General features: G+C 39.3%; 1 protein-coding gene across 1 annotated transcript in view; it reads right to left on the reverse strand.

Moving 5' to 3' along the window:
* Window positions 1-6108: 6108 nt before the first annotated feature.
* CUL3 (cullin 3) overlaps window positions 6109-21048 on the reverse strand; it is a 106865-nt gene continuing 91925 nt past the window's right edge. The window contains exons 13-15 of the mRNA XM_026649962.1: window positions 16443-16629; window positions 8940-9085; window positions 6109-7987 (exon numbers count right to left, since the gene is read on the reverse strand). Of these exons, the coding sequence (XP_026505747.1) occupies window positions 7856-7987; window positions 8940-9085; window positions 16443-16629 (465 nt within the window). The 3' untranslated portion in view covers window positions 6109-7855. The remainder of the gene's footprint in view (window positions 7988-8939; window positions 9086-16442; window positions 16630-21048) is intronic.

Below are 21048 nucleotides of genomic sequence, written 5' to 3' on the forward strand. Positions count from 1 at the left end.
TGTATGCTCCACTTACCATGAACTGACATCAAGTCGCTGTTTTCTCACAGTCATTTCTTACAGTGCTGAGTGCGAAGTTCAGTGTCAGTTAAGCGTCCACCAGCTATTCTCATCTAAAATTACATTATCCAATTCTCGCTAACTTTCATTTCTATCCGAGTAGATACACGGCCAAGGCAGAAGTGAATTTGCTTTGCAGAGATTCAAAACACTAAATGCATTTTGTGCATTAGGTCCATCAAGTTGTTCAGTATACTGAAGGACAGAAGTTGGAAGTCAATGGCCTTCAAATCTTTCATTCTGCAGCACACTGTATGAGGAGAGAGCCTCCTGTGGACCATCTCCCCTCCTAACCCCACACTGCATCCTTCCAAAATACTTCCTCCTGTGCTTACCATTTCAAGTAGGGCTGTCGATTAATCAGTTAACTCAAGCGATTAACTCAAAAAACATTAATTGTGATTAAAAAAATAATCGCACTGTTAAACAGTAGAATACCAATCAAAATTTATTAAATATTTTTGGATGTTTTTCTACATTTTCAAATATATTGATTTCAATTACAATACAGAATACAAAGTGTACAGTGCTCACTATATATTATTTTTATTACAAATATTTGCACTGTAAAAATGATAAACTGTAATGCAATCTCTTTATTGTGAAAGTGCAACTTACAAATGTAGATTTTTTTGTTACATAACTGCACTCAAAAAACAAAACAATGTAAAACTTTAGAGTCTGCAAGTCCATTCAATCCTACTTCTTGTTCAGCCAATCGCTCAAACAAACAAATTTGTTTACATTTACGGGACATAATGCTGCCCGCTTATTTACAATGTCACCTGAAAGTGAGGACAGGTGTTGGCATGGCACTTTTGTAGCCAGCATTGAAAGGTATTTACGTGCCAGATAGGCTAAACATTAGTATGCCCCTTCATGCTTCTGCCACTATTCCAGAGGACATGCTTCCATGCGGATGACGCTCGTTAAAAAAAAATGTGTGTTAATTAAATTTGTAACTAAACTCCTTGGGGGAGAATTGTATGTCCCCTGTTATAGCAATCTCGGATGAGGACCCAGCATGTTGTTCGTTTTAAGAAAACTTTCACAGCAGATTTGACAAAACACAAAGAAGGTACCAATGTGAGATTTCTAAAGATAGCTACAGCACTCAACCCAAGGTTTAAGAATCTGAAGGGCCTTCCAAAATCTGAAAGGGATGAGGTCGCGAGCATGTTTTCAGAAGTCTTAAAAGAGCAACACTCCGATGCAGAAACTACAGAAATGATTCACCAAAAAAGAAAATCAACCTTCTGCTGGTGGCATTTGATTCAGATGATGAAAGTGAACATGTGTCGGTCCGCACTGCTTTGGATCGTTATCAAGCAGAACCTGTCATCGGTGTGGACGCACGTCCTCTGGAAAGGCGGTTGAAGCATGAAGGGACATATGAATCTTTAGTGCACCTGGCACGTAAATAACTTGCAATGCCAACTACAGCAGTGCCATGCAAACGCCTGTTGTCATTTTCATTTGACACTGTAAACAAGAAGTGGACAGCATTATCTCCTGCAAATGTAAACAAGCTTGTCTGTCTGAGCGATTGGCTGAACAAGTAGGACTGAGTGGACTTGTAAGCTCTAAAGTTTTACAATATTTTATTTTGAGCGCAGTTTTTTTGTACATAATTCTACATTTGTAAGTTCAACTTTCATGATAAAGAGATTGCACTACAGTACTTGTATTAAGTGAATAAAAAACCTATTTCTTTTGTTTTTTACAGTACAAATATTTGTAATAAAAATCATCATATAAAGTGAGCACTGTGTAGTAATTGAAATCAATATATTTGAAAATGTAGAAAACATCCAAAAATATTTAAATAAATGGTATTCTATTATTCTTTACCAGTGTGATTAATCACAATTAATTTTTTTAATTGCTTGACAGCCCTAATTTCAAGTAATGCTGGATCTAGTAATACGAGTCAGGAGTGCAAACTACACGATGGTGCTGCTTATCCCAGCAACCACACAAGCCACTCATTCCTGCCAATCCTCTCCAACACCATAGTTTTCTGTACCCCCTGAAGAAAAAAAAAAAAAAATCTCGGCTGCCTCACTTCATTCTCCAAGTAGCCAGCCACAAGCCCACTCCCTTAGCTTTCACTGGGCTGTGCCCAATAAGAGGATCCTTACTTGCCCTACCTCCAATTTGTGTTGGATTACTTGCAGGAATGTGGAAGGACATTTCCTCTACATCCCCAGCTGTCAAGCACCTGAAAAATTATGAAGAACACTGCCCCAGCGGAAACTGAAACCTACTATTTGTGCCATGCGAATATCATGGTGCTTGCTAGTTACCTCGCTCTGCTCTTCTTTAGATGGAGGGGCAAGAAGTCAAGCACTGATAACAGAGTAGCAGCATGTAGCGTTCCCACCAATGTAAAGCAATTTGTCACTTACTTTCACAATAACTCCTGATGTTTCTCTCTGGGGAAAATAAATACCACAGTAATAAATATCAACACTGAAAAAGAAAAAGCACTAAGAGTCCTTAGATGCTCACTCTTTCAATCTTAGTTCCTTATATATAGCATCATATGTATCCAAAACAAACTTTTCTTCATCTGAAAAAATACAAACCACCATACACCTAAAATTTACAGTGCAACAAATATAGAAGTATTTAAACACACAACATATCACAGATCTGTTACCATTTTCCAAACTGGTTAAACATTTTGAACATATTACTGCTGTATGACAAGCCAACTTGGTGGATATACATCAATGATACAAATGCTTCATAGGACACTCCATTCTAGTTGTAACAGTTATGCTACAAATTCATACTCAGGCATCCACCGATAATTAATTACTTTACCTATACGTGGTGTGCTTTGTCTAAATCTTTTCACATTATGATGTATTAATTCAGAATATAGTAGCAGCTCTTTAGCACGCTTTACGCTGAGCATGTTGATTATTCTGATAAACTGTCTGTCCAGGATCAATGTAAAAGCTATTAACCGAAATTAAGAGCTCAAGCTTACTATAGGCAATTACATATCCTTAGAGCAGTGTGACAAAGAGCACATCACGCCAGCATGCCGACTACTTCCAGATCTATGTCGAGGTCCTGATGCTAATTTTTAAAACAGGCAATGAACTGGAGCCTAGCAGACAGGCAACCTCTCCTGTAACCTGATTTATCAGGAACATTATAGTTTCTGAAGCCCAGGATGAAATTACCAGGAACCAGTCACTTATGGTGGCTGGTCCTCATGTGTGCCATGCACTACAACTGGAGATCAAATAAGTCCAAGTTGTGGCTACTTTGGACCACAAGAAATGACTCCTCTCTTTATGCAAGCCTTCCTCAATAATGGCTGCAGAATGACTCAAGTTTCTCCTGATCAAGAAACACTCCATTTAAGGAGACAACATGAACAATGCAATAGTAAAAAATATATTTTATATAGGGCATCTAGAAAACTATAGTAATAGCTGATTCAATCCATAGATAAAAGGCATTTCAGTCAATGGGTGCACTTAACTTATCCCTTTTGTTCTGCAGGTCCACAACACTGGTGTCTTGCAGATGCTGATTTCCTGATCATATCAAAATATCCTAGTATACACTAGAACTGAGCGGGAGACGGATTTATGTGAAAGGCTTCGGGGCTGTCTGAGCAGGTTTCACCAGCACTCAATTCACTTTTACAAAGGAAAAGGAAAGTTAAAGATTCCTGTAATGACTCGTGTTACTGCAAAAATCTAGGGAAAAAAATAACGATTACTATTTAACTTATGCACTTACCCATCCAAGATTCTGAATCTGCTTTATAAATATTAAGCTTAACCTCCTCACATACTTTTGTAGGCATGGGGGAATTTTATAGATTGGATTATCTGAGGCACACAGCAAATGGGAAACACAGCTGGTCATAAACCAAAGCCTCCTAACTCCCAATCCTATACTGTAAGCAGTGAGCCAGAGGTCTACAAAGTGCAGTAGGGCATACCTCCCCTAAGGGGCGCAAAGGAACGTTGAGGGCCATGCGGCTGGGGCCTGGGCCAGTCCACACGGGACGCGGAGGGAGCACCACCCAGCTCCGCTCCTGGCCTTGGCTCTGCTCCCGGCCCCAGCCTCGGCCCACTTACCTCTGTGCCCCTCCCTGGAGGCGCAGCCCCACTCCCAGCCCAAGAGGAGGGGGAACAGACAGAAGTAAAGGGGGGAGTGCGATAAAGTTTGGGGACCACTGCACTAAACCATGCTGCTGCTACCACTATGGTATAAATTTTGAATTTACAAGGAAGATCATAAAAGAAAACAACTCAGAGTGGAGATGTGGATGGGGAAGGGAGGTAGTTGAGATTGAGAAGGGGAAGCGGTAAGTAAAGTGTAGATGGGGAGGTTATTGATGCAATGACTTTTTATCATGTGTTGTTGGAGTTGCAGTCATGCAGCCTTAACTATAACTTAACAGTTTGCGTGGGAAGGGGAATGAAAGCTGCTCAGCATATCTTAAAGTCTGGCCATGTCTGTTTAGAGACCTAAAAATGGATTTAGAAGTCTAATTTTAGGCACCATTGGTTTGAAATTCTGCCCTGAGACCTTACAAGAAAAACTGCAGGTTATTTTTTTTTTTTAATTTTTCACTTCACTGTCTTAGATTAATATAGAAAAATAAGATTAATGAAGAAATTACACATAGCAGTATTTAAAAATGCTTGATAATGTTCATATTCTCCATCAATACAGGAAGCTGTGTAAACCCTATATATGCCATTTTAATAAATTTCAACAGGAAGAGCCTGATAACTCATTAAGAAAGGAAGATCAGAAGTGAAATCAGATAAGGAACAGCAGGACATTTCCACGGTTTGCACAAGACATTTCAAATTCACATGTATACATTCTAAAAACACAGTACTAAACCCACCTTAAAAGGAACTGTAGCAATTTTCTGCTGTTCTTTAAGTCTGACTTCAGTTTGAATATCCTCATCTTGATACATTAAGATATCCTCTGCTTCATTACCTCACATTTAATGTTTATAGGTAAGATTTTTCAAAGGATCACAGAAGCAAATTTCAAAATCATTAATGTCTTTAAAATTCTATTGTTTGCAGTGTTGTTGTAGCCATGTTGGTCCCAGGATACTAGAGAGACAAGATGGGTGAGGTCTTTTATTGAACCAACTTGTGTTGCTGACGAGTTCCGTGTAGCTCGAAAGCTTGTCTCTGTCACCAACACAGGTTGGTCCAATAAAAAGTATTATCTCACCCATCTTGTCTCTTTAAAATTCTAGTCATTTTAAACTGCAAAAGAAATTCCACTCCTTGTTACTTAAGGAGGTTTAAATTACCTGCTATCCTTTCACATATTATGCTTATGTAGGTTAAAGAACATTAGCTACACCACTACACACAATTATTTACACATAACATTAAATATCTGACAGCCAAGAGCTAGAACACATGCAACGTTAAACTTCTGTCCCCATTGAAATAAATGCTAAAACTCCCTCTGACTTCAATGGAATCAGAATTTCACTTTTCCATCCCCCCTTCTTTTGAAAAACACAGAATACATAGTGTTAAATTTGAATGTCTAGGTTTTTGATACTTTACCACAACATCAATGCCTTTTAACAAAATAAACAAGTTTTTCCGGTATCTGAAAAGAAACCCCTTTATAAAAATTTGTAAAAAGTAAGCATCAGAAAACATGGGACAAAGCACATATATGGGGAAAATTTTAAACGTCTTAGGACACAACATTCCATAGAGGCACTCTGAAATAATTCTATTACCTCATTTAGCATTTATACTGTATTTAGAAAACAATAATGGAAGGTTGCTACCTATCCATAGCATTATTGAAAATAAATACATTTGTCACTTGAAGTACATTATTCATATACACACAGGTATTTAATAACTGACACCACAGAGGCCTTCCAGCCTGACGGCTTTCTAAGTATCAATGTTGAAATAGAAGTTAGCAAAACACAGAGAAAATGTCGAAGCCTGGGAGTTTTCTTTCACTCTGATCACTTAGAACTGATTTAGTCAAATTTTTTGGAACTTTTGGGGATAAAATGAAAGAAACTTTTTTATTTGGACTTTGAAGCATGTTGCATAAATTACAAAATATTCAAGATAAAATGTTTGAGATAGAAATATATTTTCTTAGCAGCCAAATGCTGACAGTGAAACAAAAGTAAAATCAATCTACACACATATGCAGACCAGAGTAAAAACATTGCCCCAAATGCCATGGAAACAGCTATGTGGCATCTTTATCCATACTGAAATTATGTTGATATACTTTATCATATATTTGAACAGACACCTTTGTCAGATACAGTTAACAAATGCACCAGCAGTACCTTAATGCTTCATGACCATCAACCAGGCTTTTTTGACTCCAAATTAGTGCCTATGTTATAAGCAGCCTTTCCCAATTACATTTTTAAATCTCTTGTGAAAAAGCACAATTAAGGAGAACTGAGAATAAAAGTACAGTAGTTTGATGAAAAATGGGGAAAACCATAGTTATGGCAGAGAAGCTGCACAGAGTACATTCTTTGTAAGGTCAAAACTATATCTTAATCAAAAGAATCTTTAATACAATACACATCCGCAGGCAGTGAAACTGACTTATCAAAGAAAAACGATGCCCTTGAATCACAATTTTGAAATCCACGGTTTGAACCACATTGACAATATGTGAAAGAAGTTTTGCTGTAAGAACTGCAGATTTCATTAAGATTAAAGTAAGAATATTTATTGCATTTTCAGATTGCATTTTAAAACAATAGTGCACAATGGCTTCACTTTAATCTCCTAAAATACGTACTTAAGGTGGGAAACCTTCTGGTCGGTCATGACATTAATAAACAAGGTATAGTCTTGGTGCGTTTCTTCAAGGGGCAGTATTTAGTTCAACAAATTGTACTCCCTGTGCTCTAAAACAACTGAATTAGTGGTGTGTGTACACTAAATCCGTTTATTTTAAATTTATTGTGTCTACATTAAGTGAAATAAAAACATCGCCCTGTACAATCCACTATCAGCAGTGAGTACAACAGCAAAAATTATTATACAGTTTATACACACTAAAACCTTTTCCTTTTTCCTATAAAGAAACCAGAACAAACCTAATCAATATAGAACTTAATTTGGAAGAACTCAATTTACAGAAGAGAAAGCCAAAATTATTACCGTCTTTACTGAGCCCCAAAAAGGTTCCTGATCATATTGCCAGAACAATAATGAGTGCAGCTGGAAGAGTGAAGCATGCTAAAATTGTATTCTTGGGTCTTTATAAATTTACCAAATATTTAAATTAAACATGGCTAAAGAAATGTCTGAAGCAGAGCAATATAACCGGGAATTCTGTCTTACCAGTTGTGTTGTTTTTAAACCCAACTTATACAATGCGCAAAGTGCTAAGCAACACTACAGAAACACATTTACATCAACACTGAAGATTTGGGGAAATGAAATTCCAACAATTTTATTTTTTAATGAGCTGTATTTTCTAAATTTGTTTTTATTTTTTGTGTTTTCATACAGTTTTGAAAACAAACGCAGCACGTTCACATTTTCCCGAGGCATTATAAGAATGATCTCTACAGGGATAACGTTGAAAAGCCTGAAGCTCAATCAATTGATGTTGAAAACTCTCAAAAGGAGTAAAGGCTTGATCTGCATGGTCTAGAACATGTATTGTAATTTAATAGAAGAGATGGTCGTCTTTAATATTAATGATTTAAAAGAACTTCCCAGTTCATGCGGAGAGTATAGTCCAAGAATAAATCAAATTTGCTGAACGCATTTTATGCTACGTAAGTGTATACTTTGCGATCCTCAGGTGTTCGTGCCAAATATTCTCTCTCAATAAGTCCTTCAATACGTTTTTTAATAACAACTGGACTTGGTAAGAATCGGGCTTTCAGCTGCTGAGTTACCTAGGACATAAAAGCAAGAATAATTAATGCTATATTGCAGATGATAATGCGTTAGGCTGCACAACATAAATGCACACTAAAAATAATCATAAAAAACATTTGTTAAAACAGGTTGGGTGTAACCTTTAAAGTTTACATGGCCAGCTGCACACTTCAGGTACTAACCAAGTGAAAAAAATTGAGTTTGTAATAGGAATTAGATTGATCCATATAAAAATAAATTTGTTTTTTATTTCTGTACCACTGGTCCATCACATCCAATATTCGGCCTCCATTACTGTCAATAGCTGATATTTCAGAGAAAGACAAAAACCTAATAATGCACTAGGGCAGGCAATTAAGCAGTTACACACATGGGAGAAAACATCCTTCCTAACACCAGCAGCCTATCAATTTATACCCAGAAGAATGGTTGGCATGAACTCTGTGCTGAAGTTTCCTCATCGTCAGCTTTCTCACTTCTTGGTGCAATTGTGTGTTTATCATGAAGCCTCTCAACCTACAACCATGATGACAGTTAGAACTGGCTGGAGACATCTGCTGTCTGTGCAGCCTTTAAATTTAGTAACTATGAGTGTCAGGACTCTCCCTACAAAAGGTTCACTCTTTGAAACTCACTCCCCTTGGCAGCTCATCAGACCCCATGGTTGGCAATTTACAAGTTCAATACAGGATATCAACCTTTTGCAGTCAACTCACTGTTTTTTGTTACAAACCACTGTACTATAAACAACTGGTTGACATAATAGCAACTAAAGGAATTAAATATATCTATGCTTCCAGAGGTGTGAGATAAAAATATAAAGTCTCTCTAGAATCAGTTTAAAAATCGAACTGCTGATAAGGCCTTGTAACTTCGCTACATTAACAGAAGAGTAAGAATTGACAGAGAAATCTAAGATGTCCCCTTTTCCTAACCTCTTAACCACGTCAATACTATATGTGATGTTACCTCTGCTACTAGCACATTGTGCTGCATCTTCTTTCTAGATTTCATTATCCGCACTATAGCAGCTTCTATCTCATGTTTTCTGTCATCATCTACTTTCTGCCTTGTTTCTTTTCTTTCTGGGTCCGATTCCCCTTGTTTGGCAGCAACTAAAAGAGAAGATGAAATACCTTAAGCAAAAGTCAAAATTATTAATTTCAATAACATTAATATGCACAAAATTTAATTTCACCCACAGTGGAATTAAGTTTCTTGGTTTGTGACATTTTCAAGTGTGGTTTTTAATGAAACGTGGCCACAAGAAGACAGACATACATAGCAATCAATGCACATGTAAGTATGTGTTACTATTTTGTCAGTTGCTATTTACTGTTTAAAATTTAATGTACTAAACATCTCAGCTTTTCAAACAGTACTGAACTTTGTTTGCAAAACTTTTTTTGGCTACTGTCATATTGAAGATTCTTCTCTTTAAAACTACACAGATTTTGCCAAATTAACTTTGAAGCTATGGGTTATATATGGTGTTTTCTTATTAAATTGCACATCATTTAGAGTGAGTGTCAAAGAAAACAATTCTGACAGTGCAGTTGGGTTTTATTTCCTTTGCTTGTCAGGAGACTGTTGTTTCAATTACAGTGGGAATTGCAACATAGTAAGGAAAGGGACAGAATTTTATTTACAAGGTTACTTTCCAAACCAGTTAAACTGCTGAAGATAATTAGCCAAAAGAAAAATACCAATCAACCTATTCACTTTGTTCTCTGCCCCTTTTGGATTTTGTGCATTTTCTACAATCACCAATTTCTTATTTCTGTCCTTGCTTCCAGTCTCTCTCCACCTACAGCTATTATTTCTAGGCACCTCTTCTCCCATACACAAATTCAATGTTTCCTGCTTTTGAATAGGAGTCGTCTAGCTTCTAGATATCCTTTTTTCTCATTTTACTCTCTCCACTCAAAAACCCTGAACATCATGGCAGCCTTCCCTCTGGCTAAAGATAGAAAGAACCTTCCTTTTCAGTTGTTCACTAGAGAATGCTGCAAGATACATCCTCTCATGGAGTCAAGAATTGGTTCTGTTGTGCTGCTAGCCTAGAAAACAAGAGGCCAAAACTCAAATATAACCTCTGATGAAAATAACTGTATGAATTTTTCATCAATGAGTATGTTCAATTAAGAGCCATAATTGTACTTGTTTCTGTAGTGCAAAGGGTGATGGGAATAAGAAGATTGCACAGTAAGAGAATAATTTAGTATCCCATTGGAATTTAGGTGTTGCCACACAACTTGGTCCACTTATGCCACGGAGTATGTGAGGCACTAGTTAAGGTGCTCTAAAACACTGGTAACCCGCTATTGTGTCTCTGCCACCTTAACAATACTCCATGCAAGGTAGACATGTTAAATCATGGATACCTTGGCATTTTGCTTCCATCTGCAGAGACCCAAGTTCACTGTAGTTTATGCAACAACATATATGTAGTGTAATCACAAGAGCATACTGTTGGGTTTAAGATGTTTGCAGTCTTGTCCACATCCACTGTTAGGAAAGGGTTAAAATGTCTGTAATATTTGCAATGTCTGGCATGAGAGAAGTACAGTGATTGCACTTAAAATGTATCTGAGAGATTACCAGTTCCAGTGATATGTTCTATTACAAGTCCAAAGAATCTCTCTCAAAATTACAGAATATTTGATGCTTTTTAAATGCTACCACTGCGTATTGTGGGATAGGGGTTAGATAGATCTTAGTTCATACATGTAGTTTATAAATAATAAGTACTAACACACTGCACTCACATATGCATATACATATACAAGCGTCTCAACATATTTCACCATTTAACTTCAAAACTTTAGTGAGCTAGGCAAAAATGGTTACTTACCTGTACGGTTATTCTTCAAGATGTTGTTGCACACAGGTATTCCACTCCCAGCACACCCAGCATGCTGGAGCCAAAGAGTTTTTTGCAGAAGTACCTGTCAGGGCGTTGCATGCACCCTGCACATATTCATGGCCTCTCCTGAGCCTATAAAAGGGCAGTGCTGCCCCAATCCCCCTCAGTTCCTTTACGCCAGAAATATGATGAAACAGGACTCCAATGCACAGGGAAGGAAGGGTTTAGTGGAATACACACATGCAACATCATCTTGAAAAACAGTTACAATACAGGTAAGTAATAGTTTTTGTTTCTTCAAGTGGCTGCACATGTGTATTACTCAGCAGTAACTCACAAAGCAGTACTGCTAGGTGGTAACGTCACTCTGAGCCCTAATAGTGACTACAATACAACCTTCCCAAAATTTGCATCAGATCTCAAAGCAGTCACCTTCACCCATCATTACGCCATTGTATGCATAGACGGCCAAGCGGCAGCTCTACAAACATCCAACATGGATATGTCCTTCAGAAAAGCCACTGAAGGAGCTTATGTTCTCATTGAGTGAGCAGACAGTCTCTGTGGAGGCGGTGTGTTCGCTACCCCATAAACTACAGTAATACAGGAAATATTCCATCTAGAAATTGTGTGTGATGTGACCTTTCATTCTATCAGCATAAGAAATACACAAGTCAAGGAAACAACCTGAAAGATTTAGTCCTGTCCAGTTAAAAAATTAATACTCACCATACATACAAAGTACGTATACGTTCATCATCTTTATGTAAGTGTGGTTTTGAAGGAAGAAAACCAGTCAGTATATTGTCTGGCTCAGATGAAAGGCAGATACCACTTCAGTCAGGAACTTCGGCTGTGGCCACAAAGCTACATTATCTTTGAAAACATAGTATATATGGGAGTCCTGCAGTGACAGCCTGAAGCTCACCCATTCTTCTGGCTAACAATGACTATGAGAAAAGATGTCTTCTGACACAGGCGACACAAAGAACAGGTGGCCTATAGGTTCAAATGGAAGGCCCATTAAAGTGGCCAATACAATATTAAGATTCCAAGGTGGCAATGCATCCTTTACCCGGGGAAATAATTAAACAATCCCTTTTAAAAGTCTAGAAACCATCAGGTTAAAAAAAACCAAAACCCCCAAAAGATCTTCCCTGAACTGGAGGACAAATTGAAGAAGTTCTTGGAATCCACTGGAAACAACTTTTTATTTCAGAAGGTGGACAAAGCAACTGGGGGAGAGGCTGTTCTAGACTGATTCTGACAAATAGGGAGGAAGTGGTTGAAAATTTGATGGTGGAAGGCAGCTTGGGTGTAAGTTACCATGAAATGATGAGCTCATGATTCTAAGGAATGGCAGAAGGGAAAACAGCACAATAAAGACAATGGACTTCAAGCAGGCAGACTAGCAAACTCAGAATTGGTAGGTAAGATGCGGTGGGAAGCAAGTCTAAGGCAAAAAAAAGCGTTCAGGAAAGTTGGTAGGTTTATTAAAGAGACGTGATTAAGGGCACAAGAGCAAACTATCTCAGCGTATAGGAAAGACAGGAAGTATGGTAAGAGACCACCCTGGTTTACCCAGGAGATCTTCAACGACCGGAAACTCAAAAACGAGTCATATAAAAAGTGGAAACTAGGTCAAATTATGAAGAATGATTATAAAAAACACAAGACAAGCATGTAGGGACAAAATTAGAAAGGCCAAAGCACAAAAAAAGATTAAACTAGCTAGCAATATAGAGGCTAACAAGAAAACATTTTAAAAATACATCAGACGCAAGAAGATCAAGACCAATGACAGGGTATGCCCATTGCTCAATGAAGAGGGAAAGAGTAACAGAAAATGCAGCAATGACCAAAGTGTTTTTGTTTCAGTTTTCATCAGAAAAAGTTAGCAGTGATTGGACCACTATTGCAGTAAACATCAATGTAAATGGGGAAAATCTGAGGCTAATACAGATAAAGAACTAGTCAAGTATTATTTAGGCATGGTCTACACTAAAGAGTTATGTTGATGTAAAGCAGTGTATGTCGACCTAATTATGTCAGCTTTGGTCCCGCCAATGTAAGGGCCCTATTACACAGACATAATAACTCCATCTCCAGGAGAGGTGTAGGGCTTATGTCAGTGTAGTTATAAATAATGCACGTACACTGCATTGCCCTATCAGTTGTTGGCTGTCATTCTTGTCAATTTCATGGCTCCAGCATGGAGCCGTGATATTGAGAAAAAGGCCCAGCTGTCATCCTGGGGAGGATGGGTGGCTCCAGCTAGAGCCCGGCTACCCCCAGGGCTCCCCACTCCGAGCCGGGCTGGGCCCACCTAGCTACCAGCTCCCCACTGGGAGCCTGGGTACTGCTCATAGGGAGCCCGGATATGACATAACTTTATGCAAGATGGGTCTTGTAGGATATCATTGGAAAGGTTATTTTACTAAATGTGATTATCCAATTTGTATGCCTGCATCACTTCTGTATCTAAAGTTAGGAATATGGACCATGTAACCATTACAACTGGGTGTATATTGGGAAGACACCCACCAGATGACAGGCCATCAAATTTGATGAGCCATCAGGAAGGAACAACCAAACCATGAAGACACTAATCTCTCTCCCTCCTGGGTGGCATCCGGGTATGTAACTGTGACACTACTAGGTCAGGTGGTCTTGTCACCTGATACTAAACATTATCTGGGACTTCTTGTAACTTTCCACTGTAAAGGAAGGGGGGTCAAGTTTGGGAAACAAAGGATTCCTGCCTTATGTAAATTCTATTTAAGGGTGGGGAGGAAGGCAAATGGGACTCCTCCTCTCCAGCCTGTCTGCCCAAGAAGAAAGACTGCTAAAGCCACCTGAAGGGAAGGCGGGGGGAGTCCAGACTGAGACAGGGGTCCAGTCTGAAAAGAAATATAACTGGAACTCTGAACCACAGAAACTTTGCAACCTGCCTAAAACAACATTTAGGGTAAGAAATTACATTTTTTAACCTGTTTCTTAAGTATATTGAGCTTAGCCTGAGTACTTAGGTTTATTTGCTCAGTAATTGGCTTTGTTCTGGTCTGTTATCTCTTATATTCACTTAAAATTCACTTTTGTAGTTAATAAACTTATTTCTTGTTTATAACACAACCCCGGGGGAGGGAAGAGGGGGAGGCTGTGCATACCTTCCTCCACATTGAGGGAGGAGGTGGATTTCATAATATATCTTTGGGTCTGCACTCCAAGGCAGGTGGACACCTGAGGGCTGGGGCAAATCCCTTAAATTGAGCCTTCCCAGAATTAATCTCAGTGTCTGTTTTTTTCTGCAGTTTGGTGTGGCCCTGCCGGTGTGTGTGTGCTGGAGGAAGCTTAATAGCTTGGCTCAGCAAGACAGGTAAAAAGGGTGCCCAGGTTGGCATAACAGGCAGGCTCAGTGGTATCTCAGCACGTCAGGTGGCATCTAAAGGGGGGCCACCCGTCATAATCTGGACCTACAATATCTTGACATGAGGGAGAAAAGCACAGCAAGCCTTGAGAACTGGCCAAAATTTGAGGATATAGATATGAGGGGTCGATTTGTCTTCTGTCCATAATGCTTGGCTAGCAAACCTATGTAAGCATCCCATCCTATTGGACACATCAATAATGACGGTCTTGGATGGAAGAGGACAAGAAAATAGTACCTCCCCCCACATACTTTTTTTGATCCATCCATCATTCTAAAGAGACTAGAACAGAAGGAGGTACATGGACCAACTTGTCTAAGGGATGTCTGTTTGGTCAATAGACTGACTTTAGTCACCCATGGAAGATGTGCATGCACAGCCTGACAAGTTGGGTCACATAAGTACATGAGGCCATGTGGCCTAGTAACCTCAGACAGGCTCAGACTGTGGTGGTAAAGTGCGACCCGAGAGACAGGAACAACTAGTGAATTGTCTGAAATCTCTTCTGATGGAGAAACGCAGTCAAAATCATAGAACTTCTAAAGAACTTGATTGTGTGTTGGGGAAAATGTAGATTTCTAGACAGTTGAAAAGACAAAGGATAAACCTGATGTGGTAGAGAACCTGATGTTCAGATCTGCCCTGAATGAACCAATTGTCCAGATAAGGGAAAACATGAATTACTTTCCTCCAAACAGGCTGCCAAAACTGCCATGCAGTTGGGAATAGTGGCAGGGCTAATAATAGGCTGAAGGGAAGTACTGTGTACTAATAACGCTGTCCCACTATCACAAGTCTCAGAAATTTCCTGTGATTTGGTGAGACCACCACATGGAAGTAAGCATCCTGTAGATTGAGGAAGCAAACCAGTCACTGCAATCTAGGGAAGGAATAAACACATGCTAGGGAGATCTTGCAAAATCTCACATACTTGAGATTTCAAAGATCTAGAATGAATCTCAAACCCTCTTGGACTTGGAAATCAGAAAGAATTGTGTATAAAATCCCTTTCCCTGATGTTGAAGGGGAACTTCTTCTGTGGCCCCTAGTGTAAGCAGAATCTGAACTTCTTGAAAGAGTATTGATTTGTGAGATGGGTTCCCGAAAAGGGATGGTGGAACAGTGGCGGGCAGAAATTGAAAAGGATATTCATTCTTACAGTGCTTAGAACTGATTTGTTTGTCATTACAGATTCCCAAGCACTGAGAAAATGGAAGGAAGAATGCTGATGACTGTATTGAGCCGGCTACCCCCTGGGCTCCCCGCTTCGAGCTGGGCTGCGCCCACAAAGCTACCAGCTCCCCACTGGGAGACTGGGTGCTGCCCACGGGGAGACCGGCGGATCAGAAAGAATTGTGTATAAAATCCAATGAACATCGAGCACAGCCAGGAAAAACACCCAATGTTCACTGAAGAAAACAACAAATCAGTAATTTCATAGCAGTAGAGTAAGTTATACTTCTATGAGCTATGAGCTAGACCAGGGGTTCTCAAACTTCATTGCACCGTGACCCCCTTCCGGCAACAAAAATTACTACACAACCCCAGGAGGGGGGAATTAAAACTCAAGCTTACCTGAGCCCTACTGCCCCAGGTCGGGGGAGCCAAATCCAAAGGGTTTCAGCCCCAGGCAGGGAGCCTGTAACCTGAGCCCCACCGCCCAGAGCTGAAGGCCTTGGGCTTGGGCTTTGACCCCAGGCAATGGGGCTTGGGCTTTGGCCCTGGCCCCCAGCAAGTCTAAAGCCAGCCCTGGCACCCCCATTAAAACGGGGTTGCAACCCACTTTGGGGTCCCGACCCATAGTTTGAGAACCGCTGAGATAGATGTCTCTCTCTCCCTCGCCAAGTAAATCAGAACACAGCCTGGTAAGTTTTAAAAAATAGTAATTTAATTTAAAAGCTACAGTCCTTCCACCTTCTTCTCCTTGGAGAGGACTACATACTTTTAAAAAAAAAAAAAACATCCCCACTTAACTCAACTATTACTTTCTGTAAGTGCTTTGGATTTCCTCCTCATTTAAATTTTTGCTTTCAGGCTACTAGTCAATGACAACAGGTTTTATAGCTTAATATTTTCCTTTTGCTAGTGTGATGCATTTACCTTCAATGTAGATGCCAACATTTTACAACTTAAGATATTTTTGGAGTACAAGAGAGCAGAATATAAAAATAGACTTACCCGTTTGAATCTTGACTCTGTGCAATTTGGATGTGAACTGATCATTCACTGTAAATATATGACCATTTTCTATTTCTTTTGATTTAGGCTCTTTTGTGAGAACTCGTTGTGTTGGTTTGCCACATGCAAGGGACTGTAGGGCTCTAACAAGCTCTCTTTCAGGGATATCAGTTTCTTGTTGAATTTCCTGAAGGAAAATCATGACATCATCAATAGCTTATAATTAATGTCAGAACACGTTAGGTAGCTTATTTTGGAGGGGGGGGGGGCGCGCAAAAAAAACCACCCCTGATTGCTCAAAAAGATAATCCTTGGCTCTCAAAACTAAATTCTGATATTCAGATTCTTCAGATGCCTGAAAAGTTAGAATTCATTTAATGATAGTCTAGTAAGCACTATGCAAAAAGGCTTATGATGAACATGGGTTAATTTAGAGAAAGTGGATTTCTTCAAGTATAATTTAAAGTCAACAGCTGCCAGTGTGATGAAGGGAACAAAATGAATAATTAACAGTTAACACTCAATTTATCTCCTGAGAAAGCCAAAAGGGTTTATTTCCATTCTCTCCAACGTTGCTTTATGGAATGAAACCTGAGCTCCAAAGTTACTTTCATGATCAGTTCAATGAAAAAAGTATACATAGCAATCAAGGAAATTTCTGACAGAAAGCTATCAAAAGTACCTTAACAAGCCAGGTAAGGCAGTTCGTTAACATGAAAAGCTGACAGCCTTACAAGAAATATCAAATATGAGTCTCATCCTGGCACCAGCTTTTTCACAAAAACGTGTTTTCTCACCCTCCTGCAGAGTACACTCCTAAAAAAGTATAGAGCTGCTTAAGATTAGTTTTGTTTCCACCTTACACTCAGCAGAGAACAAAACTGAGGGTCTGGTCCACCTCAGCTCAAAGTACAACAGATGACATTTGAAAGATGACTACTAAAACATTAGTAGTGCAAACACTGTTCGAACCCATACAAAGCACAAACTTCCTACAGAAATATACCCCAGCAGTGCTTTGCACACAGTCTTCTAAAGCAGTGTTATCAGCTTATCTATCGAGTCCCTCAAACTTCCATCAAGTGTTTCTGTAGTTTTAGTGCCTTTCGGAGTCACTTGTTGGGAGAAATATAAGCTATGGCATGTTTTGCTGTCTTCTTCATAAAAATGTTAACACTAGTTGGATCCACGTAGAAAGTCAGTGTTCCTGAGAGTTCTACTGAGAGCCATTTAGAAGCTGAGGAATCAATCCTCATTTTCCATTTTCTTATGGATGCTGAAGTTTTGAACTACTGCAATGTGCTTTCGGACTGTGTTAGCGCAACACCTTCACGTTATACCTGCCAATACCCAAAAAGCCCACCTCTAGGGTGACATGAAGAGCGGATATTTGCTCATTTCTAGTTTCATTTAAATATAACCACCAATTTGGTTCTATCCTATATCTGTTTATCAAGTTTCAGCTAACGTGCATTTTTAAAGACTAAATTACAATCATTTTTGTCTTGAAAAATGAACCTTAATGCAATGGCATAATCAGGACCACTTCAGTAAACCAAAAGGAAATGAATCTTGACCATATAAATTAATTACTTACAACAATGAGTAAATAAGCTTTTTAATTATTTATTTAAATTTAATGTGTCAAGGCCAACAGTTCCAGCACAACCTACTGCTGCCAATGAGATTTCAGTCCAACACCCTGATTTCTAATGCCAAAGGATTAAAATCAATCCATCAATAATCATTGCTGTACTTTTCATCTCAATAAAGTATTCTGACTACTGCCATTGAAAGTGAAATACAGAACTAAAATAAAAATTAAGAACCAGTTTTTATGCTATACACCCTTATTAACCAGGCAGTGGAGGTGGGGGGCACTACATACTGTGTGTATTTTAATTCTCAACATTACAGTTCGTCCTTAAACTGACACTTGCATGAAATCTGGTCTTTCAGAAATGCACAAATTGCCTTTAAATAAGCATCACAGAAACGGTTTGATGCTGTCATACGATGAGCACCATCCACTAGTTGACTTCGGTGGGGGTGGAGGGTACTCAGCAATTTGTAGCACAGAAAGGTTTCTAGAAGAAGGGTACAAGAATTACAATTTTTCTATTAACATGAACAACAGGAGTTACTGCATCCTAACGAAGTTTAAGTCATCAGCATGTTATTTTTACAAATGCACATCTTTTTATAAAGACATTTAATATCTTTTTAAGATTTAAAAGAGATATTTTTAAAGTGTTCCCCCCCCCCCACTTTCAAATATCTGGTATGTTATAGCCATTTCATTTTGGGGAGGAAAGCTATAATTACAACCTATTATGCAGCTGAATATATCTAAAATAGATCTAAAGGAGCTGTGTCTGGAAACTACACAATAGGCTGCAATAACTAACAAACAATACAGTGTGTCAAATTCCAGACATCTTAAGTTTTTTTCTTATAGCAAGGAATTAAATAATTGTTTCAACATTAACATGGTTGAAAAATCCAGACGCAAAGAATTTTAAATTGTACCGGCTTCACCAACCTTTAAAAGCTCTCCCAATGTGGAAGAGGGGAAAAAAGGAACAGCATAAATTAAGAAGTCAGACTAAACTTTTAATGAACTAGTTTTGCTGAATTATGTAACAATTTCATACATATCAAATTTTGAATTTCACATTGGACATGGTTAGGGATAGGACAAATCTTCAGTTTATATTCAATTTCTGAACAAATGAAGCTTCTGAGGAGATATACTTCAAAATATTTAAGCATTCTTCACCAGACACTGAAATAAGCGACAATGTAAGATTTGAATATAAGGAGTAGCCCACTTGGAAAGAATAGGGTAAGTTATTAAGAAAATAAAAAACCTTAAGCTATTCAGAAAAACCTTCCTCTCATGTGGAAGCACCATTAAAGTAAGCCCATTTTTCCCCTACAAAAATATCCAACTAGTTACACAAAGCCCTAATGTATGAACCTCCAACAATTAAAAAGCAAAATTCTTTCCTCAAAATCTAAATAGTAATACTAAAATAAAAAAATAAAAATAAATAAATAATATTTAAATAAATAAATAATACTCTGTGCTCCTATAGTACCTCATCAACTATTAAGCGTCAGCACTGCTCCAAAAGAGAAAGTATTTGCCTTAATTACCACTTATCCAAAATGGGGCTTAGAGCTTAGGGAAATTTAAAAGTTAGAGTTATCAGTGGCAGAGCTGGGAACAGAAGCGTGATTAGACAAAACTCCTTCCTCTTTTGCAAAGGCATCATTTTTTGTTGGTGCCTCTGCTTATCGTCATCAGAGGGTACCTGAACTTCTTTGGCGTTATGCTGTACTACTGTGTCCTTTACAGTACTGACTTTATAGAGTGCTGAAAGCAGAATGCTGCATATGGGAGCTGGGTCACTCGAAGGTCTATAGAGTGTCACAGGGTAGCTGGTCCCTGTGAGTAGACCAGAACCAGCTCCTATGTATCAGGGTAGGTGGGCCCAAATGCGCCAATTAAAGGGAGTAGGATTACACCTGGGTCTATACAGACCTATCAGAGGGCAGGGACAGGATAAGTTATTGGGACAGGCTGGGTCTGAGAAGTGGAGCTAATTCCTGTGGAGAGTCCTTGGAGCAAAGGGCCAGGTACCCAGGAAGTTATCCCTGGTGCTGGTGTTCCAGAAATGAAGCAGAGCTGGCTGGGACTGGGAAGCTGCAAGAAGCAGGATCACCAGAGACTGTGGGAGGGGAGACCATGAAACCCTAGGACAAGGGTGAGCTAAGGGACTATTTCTGTTTGCTTTATTCACTTACGTTTGGACAATAAGCCTTCTTAAAGCAGAGGGTGTGGCAGCGTGCAATTGAAAGCTAGGGAGAAGCTCTGGCATACCACAATGAGATTTTACACATACCAAGCAATTTCATGGCTATTTTGGAACGGGGAAAAAAATCTCCTGACCCCCATCAAAAGATAGATTGACTTGAAGTGATTTTTTCTAAGTAGGAGACTGCAGTGGACTCTATCCCTCCTCTTGGGATCTGCCTAGCAATAGACTGTGACCCCACAAAGTGACGAGACTTCCTCGTTCACCTTCTCCGGACATTGGCCAAGATGGCCATCCATCACATTAGAAAAGGAAGCTGGACAGAAGGGAGCTCTATGACTGTGGGGCCTACTTCTGATTGCTCTTTAAGTCACACCTCTGGGCAGAGTTCCTCTGGGTGGTGTCCACTGCCTCCTTGGATGCCTTGAGGGGCAAGGGTCGCTGTCTGGGATTCTCTGCTCGGTGTCTCCCCCTGGATCCCTTATTTCATCCCTGTGACTGCACTCCTGGCCCTATTTTTTCCATTTGTTGTCCCCCGGATTTAGTTGATGCCTGGGTTTGGTGGCTCCTCCCCTTATGCTCATTGCCTTTAGCAATGGGCAGGGTCACGCCCGCTCACCCCAGTGCCTCAATAGGTTCCCATTGTTTGTGGGGACAGCACTGTTAAATCAACAGTCTATAAAAGACAATCTAAAAACTGGTTTCAGAGTAGCAGCCGTGTTAGTCTGTATCCGCAAAAAGAACAGGAGTACTTGTGGCACCTTAGAGACTAACAAATTTATTAG

This window comes from Terrapene carolina, unplaced genomic scaffold (assembly GCF_002925995.2).
Source record: "Terrapene carolina triunguis isolate 2854851 unplaced genomic scaffold, T_m_triunguis-2.0 Scaffold88, whole genome shotgun sequence".
Taxonomy (NCBI): domain Eukaryota; kingdom Metazoa; phylum Chordata; order Testudines; family Emydidae; genus Terrapene; species Terrapene triunguis.